Source organism: Gadus morhua, chromosome 22 (genome assembly GCF_902167405.1).
Source record: "Gadus morhua chromosome 22, gadMor3.0, whole genome shotgun sequence".
In the NCBI taxonomy this organism is placed as follows: domain Eukaryota; kingdom Metazoa; phylum Chordata; class Actinopteri; order Gadiformes; family Gadidae; genus Gadus; species Gadus morhua.
Window position 1 is genome coordinate 16718362 of NC_044069.1, and position 7129 is coordinate 16725490.

The 7129-nt window shown below is 46.1% G+C and overlaps 1 protein-coding gene across 1 annotated transcript in view; it reads right to left on the reverse strand.

The window, feature by feature from the left end:
• cap2 (cyclase associated actin cytoskeleton regulatory protein 2) overlaps positions 1–6879 on the reverse strand; it is a 16757-nt gene extending 9878 nt beyond the window's left edge. The window contains exons 1-4 of the mRNA XM_030347022.1: positions 6665–6879; positions 4338–4461; positions 3953–4053; positions 1910–1987 (exon numbers count right to left, since the gene is read on the reverse strand). Coding sequence (XP_030202882.1) covers positions 1910–1987; positions 3953–4053; positions 4338–4452 — 294 coding nt within the window. The 5' untranslated portion in view covers positions 4453–4461; positions 6665–6879. The remainder of the gene's footprint in view (positions 1–1909; positions 1988–3952; positions 4054–4337; positions 4462–6664) is intronic.
• Positions 6880–7129: the final 250 nt, after the last annotated feature.

Below are 7129 nucleotides of genomic sequence, written 5' to 3' on the forward strand. Positions count from 1 at the left end.
GTGTGTGTGTGTGTGTGTGTGTGTGTGTGTGTGTGTGTGTGGAAAAGGTCAAGCAAGAGCAGGGTGTGTGAAGGGTGACAGAGCAGAAAGAAGTGTAAATGATTGAGAGGAAGGTGGTTGGTTAGAGAGCAGAACAACACCGAACGGAAGCGACCGCTCATGTCATTTTCATGTGTGTATAGGGATAAGGGTCAGCGGTGAGGGGGGGTTAGTGTTAGGGGGGCGTCGTGGTGTCACACACACACACCCCACCTCATCCCTACTTCCTCCATCAGCAGGAAGTAGGTGGCAGGGGAGGGGGTCGAGACAATGGGGGAAATGATGTGGAGAAGATTTGACCCACACAAAAAAAGTCACACGCACACATACACTAAGATTAACACTCACAGGCACACACACATGCGTACACGCACAGGCTCACACACACACATAGACAAACACACACACATTAATAGAAAGTGAAAGAGAGAGAGACAAGGAGACTAACATAAAGACAGACAGACGGAGAGAGAGAGGGAGAGAGAGAGAGAGAGGGAGAGAGAGGGAGAGAACTGAGTCAGTGAGTCAGTGAAAAAGACTTTCTCTCTTTATCTACACCTCTTTCTCTGTCTCTTGCTCCCAGTTTCACACACACACACACACACACACACACACACACACACACACACACACACACACACACACACACACACACACACACACACACACACACACACACACACACACACATTGGCAGGGTGGGGGCTCAAATATAGAACATGCCCATACAAAGTCACGGAGCACCACAGGCCTGCTGGAGAGAGGGGCCAGGGCTTCCTACTGCTCAGTGCGGACACGTTCACTAGGACACTGGCCTGGGTCCCACACACACACACACACACACACACGTGCCTGCACACACACACACACACGTGCCTGCACACACAGACTTTCCTACTACTGTTATTAGCTTTGGTTATGCCTCTCCAATGTTTTTTGTATTTTCATTGGCTCTATCTCTGTATGTATGCATGTATGTTTCTATCTCGGTATCTCTCTGTATCTCTCTGTGTCTCTCTTCATCTCTCTGTGTCTCTCTTATACTCCTTATTGTCCTTTTGGAGAATTGCTGGTTGTTCTATTCGCTGCCTTTCAGGAAACGACAAAAGAATTAGGGAATGATCACGTCCTGGCTGGCCTACACACGCACACACACACACATGCACGCCACACACAGGCAAACACACACACACACAGCTTTCTACAACCAACCCCCGCCCCCTTTTCTCTGTACTGTGACTACATCAGGAATGTGTCGTAGCAAGTGATTTTGTTCTCTTTTTTGTCACAGAGCGATGTAATCCCTCTGTGAACAGCCAGAGCAGCCGGCCGCCCGGCGTCCCCAGCCCAGGGGCCCGGGGCCCGGGGGGGCCAGGGAGAGGGCCCCTGGTTAGGATCCCTGCACGCACCTTATATCAGAGGCAGGTGCATCCAGTCATCACCCCTGAACCGTTTGTGTCCGTTGTTGTATAGTCGTAGTTTACTACAGCATTATATTATGTTAATGTTCCCAAACACACACACACATTATTCAATTCTTTGCGTTTAAGTATCCTCAAATAGTATGTTTTGGAATTCATAGTTTGTGTGCTGAACATAACCATTGAAGTGAAGACAATGCAAAACAGTCTATTTTGATTTTTTTACAATCCTGGTAATTCTTCCCCATTTCATTTACAATTCCAGTTAAACTACACACACACATCATATGTTGGAGTGGTATGAAGCACAAAGGAGAAGGAGACATACATCCCCACATCATAACACATCTACCTCCTCCTCATGACTGTTATGTTATAGTGGGCCTCAAGAGGCACTCAGGACTGAAGGACTTAGTGAGATGGTGTCAGGTAGTTTGACGGGCTCATACCTGTGGAGGCTGCTTGTGGGTGGAGGCCATTTTCAGGAAGGCCCTCTGAGTCCGCAGGGCGTTCTCCACCAACTCTGCCTGGGGGTCACAGAGGTCAGGGGTCAACAAGGGGTTAGGGGGTCAGGTTTTAGGGTGTTTAGTTTTAGATGTGTTTAGTCATTCTCCAATCATCTCCTCTGTTTGACACACACACACACCCACCCACAATCACGCACTGATTGTAGGCAATTCTCATCCAGCCTTTCCACAGCCAATTTGTGTGTGTGTGTGTGTGTGTGTGTGTGTGTGTGTGTGTGTGTGTGTGTGTGTGTGTGTGTGTGTGTGTGTGTGTGTGTGTGTGTGTGTGTGTGTGTGTGTGTGTGTGTGTGTGTATTTGGGAAGAGACCTTCACATGTGGACCAGAGGAACCACCAGGGAGTCTAAGACTATATAAGGACCTGGTAAAGAAGAGCTCTCCTCTTGGCTGCACATCACCCCCCCCCCCCCCCCCCGCCTCACTCCTGCCTCCAGACTCAGGGATGAGAACCAGAGATAGAAGAAATTGCTCTTTCCAGAGCACTGAATGATACACACACACTCAGGACACGCACTCCTGTGATGCATGAAGCACACTTGTGTGTTTGTGTTCAAAGCTCGCTTGTTTCACTTTTATACTATTGTTCACTGACAGATCATAAACGGCACAATGGGCGCCCACACACACACACACACACGCACGCACACACACACACATGCACATGCACACACACACACACACACACACACACACACTAAAAGTTCACAAGGAACAATGGCTTATTGTCAAAAAAAGGAAAACGGTTCTTTGCCTGAGGTCCCTGTTAGCAGAATGGTACATTGTCTTATAAACCATATATTTCCACACCCTGTCATAACCATAGAACAGAGCAGTATTTAACAATTATGTTTTATGCCAGCAGCATTTCCCTAGATGCCCCCACTTTGCTTTGAGTCGGAACTGGATACAAGCTTGGTTTACAATGACTGCATGCTATCCTATGTATAGGAACCTGGCATTCTCTCTTCAGCTGTTCAGTTTTCACCCAGATTTGCCCAGCAACCGGTTTTAATTGGCAGAGACTGATAACACGAAAAAGGGGCTGCTCATTGTGAACCAATCCACATGAATCTATTATAAGTCACTCGAAACGTTGGTTCTATGAGGTGCTGCTAAAGAAGTAAATAGACTGGGATTAGTGGGACTGTTAAGAATCATCCCAGGCTGATTTGGCTTAGTCTCTAGTTAGAAACATGTCCACATGTATCCAGAAAGGTATCCTGACATATACTCTTAATTTTTACTTTATCATGTAATACTTGTGACCACAAAGGCAAGTTAATTATGGGAAAGGGTAGAATTTGGTCTTATAAGTCTTTGACTTATCAGGCAGATGGCTACTTGGTTCAGAGCTAAGTCTGCCGTCTGCCTGTTGAGCAAGATGCTGAACCTTCTCCTTAATGCCACGTTTCTCAAGCCATTGTCGGTCACTTTGGATCACAGTGTCAAGTCACAAAATAATAACTTAGTAATAGAAAGACTTAGACCGTGTTGGTGCTTCTATGTTGATTTCAAGGGAACATTAGAAGACCATGTCTTGATGTCATATACTATATATATTTCATGAGTGTCTCTGAGTATAGTGTGTCCTGTGAGTGAACAGCAGGCAGACAGTAGGAGGCAGAAAGTCAACCGTCTAGCAGGATCAGTTCAAGACAACAGCTGCACCCAGGGACCTCTGGGTGACAGCTGCTCTCTCTCTCTCTCTCTCTCTCTCTCTCTCTCTCTCTCTCTCTCTCTCTCTCTCTCTCTCTCTCTCTCTCTCTCTCTCTCTCTCTCTCTCTCTCTCTCTCTCTCTCTCTCTCTCACACTTTGAGGGTGTCTCTCGTTCGTGCGTGCACAAGAATGACCGTCAAAGAGCCACGGTTCAGTTGTGACTGTCCATCTAAAAACACACCCACACCCACACCCACACACACACACACACACACACACACACACACACACACACACACACACTCTCTCACATGTTTTTCCACGTCGGGGCCCAGGGCCTTGCTGGTCTTCAGGTAGGTCGCCACTGGGCCGCGGAGAAGCAGGTCGAAGGACTCCATGCAGTGGGACTCATCTGTATCGGGGGGTTAGCATCACAGCGGGTTGAATGCTATGGGGAGCGCGCTGTGTTTAGCGGTCGCTGCCTGTGTTGCTGGTTCTGTCCCTCAAGATGGGATGAGGTAACTTTACATTCCCTATAGGGTGAGTTACTGCATAGGTCTTATACGTGCTTCACTCACTCATAGTTGTTGGTTGGATCCCTACTTGACTGATACATAAACTACTCATGTATAATATACCGTAGTAATATTTCTATCCTGTTTTTGTGTTCCCGTGTGTGTTTGTAGCAGGCCTTACCATCAAGCCCGTTGGAGTGTCCGTTAGACGCCATGCAACGGCATGCCTGCATTTTGTTTGACACTTGCTCTAGACGAATCACAGCCTGCTCCAGGCGCTCTATCAGGGCTTCCATGACCCGCCCCTAGAAGACCAACAAGAGGAAGAAGAAGAAGAGAGGAAAGCAAACAATCAATCATTTGAAACATTTAACAAAAGTGTCTTCAGGTGTATAAAAGCAAATGATAAATAACTTGAGAAACTTTTTATCAGGTCGTACAGATGCCCCTTCACTTCACCTGGCATTTTTCACTGAATGCTATCGAACAAAAGTATAAATTTAGTCTCAGTCCGAGCAGGGATAGACCTAAAGATCTGTTGTCAGGGGAACGAGAGACTCCAGTACATCATCACTTCATTTGCTCCAACAGTCATCAGTTAAGAGAGACATGGTCAACTCAACAGAAGGCACACTCATGCACACGCACACACACACACACACACACACACACACACACACACACACACACACACACACATACACGTGTTGTGTGTGTGTGACGCCACATCACGCCACTATAGTGTCGACCGTCCGGAATACGATCCTGGCCCATCTTACAAGTTGATGCCGCATCTCTGTTTACAAGCTGCTGCTACAGCTAGCCTCAGCCTCCCAAACTCACACCTGCTGCCACCTGACTCAATGACCACCGATGGGCGAGAGACACAACGTCACCATCGCCATCTATTATTCACCACGCAATCCCACTGAAAAACACTCGCCAACCCAGTTCCTGCACTTTAAACAATGTTCTCTGGTGTGTGTGTGTGTGTGTGTGTGTGTGTGTGTGTGTGTGTGTGTGTGTGTGTGTGTGTGTGTGTGTGTGTGTGTGTGTGTGTGTGTGTGTGTGTGTGTGTGTGCGTGTGTGTGCGTGTGCGTGTACGTGTCTGGCCGACCATGGGTGCCATCTTGTCATTCTTTGAGAGGTCTCTGGCTGGTGCCAGATGCCTATCGTAGGCCTCGAAGCTATTTAGGATCTCTGGGTCACGGCTGCCTCGGTTGGGGTGGGGGTGGCCCACCGAACCAGCTATATGTCTGGGGGAGGTGCAGGGCTCCTGCCCTCCTAACGGTTGGCCCACTGCTGTGATCGGTTCCACTCAATAAAATATTACCTCATCCGTCGCTGTGAATGGTGACTTTGTGTTTTAAAAAACCAGGTTGTAGAAATAGCTACAAAATGACGTCATCGACTCCATGACAAATTGGCTTCAATTATTAATCTTGTTACGTTCCAAGCTCTCCATGGTGATGCAGGAGCTAGATAGGACATTGGATGGTAAACACTATAACAGCGGCATCCGTTTTGCTACCTGTTAGAAAGCATTTCTGTCAATCTACAAAACTGAAAGCCTAGAGAATGCATGTGATCTCTGTCGGCTGCTGGTACATTGTCATCCATGAGCGCTGAACCCTCTGGCCTGGTATTTGATCTGGCTATATTGGGACGCTGCCTGGTCACTACAGAAGAGCTGCTGCTGGGAGTGTACTGTATGAATGATTCTAGTAGGGCTATATATAGGCCCATATATATGATATAAAATATTATTATTTTATATAAATAAAAGTATCTGGACCATATAAACAAAGACAGGATATCAGTTAATAGTGTGGGGGAAAGAAGGTTAAGTATTGGTATGAATTCAAAATTGCAGGCTAAAGGTATAATTTCCGTCAATTCGATAAACATTTGTTCGAGACACAAATCTCCCCAAATAATTAATATGATAAAATATAAATTTGCCCAATATAAATTAGTATATCACCACACACAACTACAGTAGTATACCTATTTATTCGGTTATTTGGAATATCTTTATTGAACGCACACCTAAAACAACAGTGCATTACAATGATGCAGCTAATGAAATATTGTTGACACGATATTGGCGAGCGGTCAAGAGTACTGCGTCAGAGGCTCCACGTGGTTTGCAACACAAACTGATTTCCCCTGTCAAAAAAATGGAGAAAATGCTTTTGTTCCAGTGAGCCTAATACAGTTAGGGCCTACGTGACGGTGAATCATAATCTATTAAATGCTACAATGACAACACACAATTAGGATACACGGACAGATTTCGCGAGTAAAAAAACACATTTGAGGTATAATCTTCCGTCACATTTATAAATTAAGAAAGCGCTTTTCCTCACACATCGACTCTCTCAGCCAAACGCATGCCGTTGCGCAGTGTACAGGCCTACATATCTCCCATAGTATTTGATCTCTCCCATTCAGAAAAACATAATGAATCGACATTAAAACACACCACACAGACATTTCTTTGATTACCTCCTTCTTTCCGTCCCGAAGAGAGTTTTTATCTTGATGCTGATATTTCTTTCCCGGGAAAGATTTGACCCAGACTGTCTGCTGCAGTCTCACAACAGCCCGCCTCTGAACCAACCAGACAGTTGCGCGCGGGGCACTTCCGGGACTTCCAAATTAAGAAACATTGGCGAACTTGAGAGCGCGCGGCCCGGGCGACAGCTCGAGGACCATGCAGTGACTCAGAGCCGCGATATCTCCCGTCTCGAGGGGGGATTTATCCGAGATCACGCGCAAATGCCCTGAGTATATTTTATATATCGTTGGAGATTGACTGCCACCAATTAAGAATCCAATTAAGAGGACCTTTACAGTCAATCACAAACCATATACGAAAGTGTAACTTTGATGAATATGTTTCTCTTTTGACATTCTCGTTTTGTATTCTCGTTTCCAATCGTCTTTTTTATTTAACATGATTTTTTCATT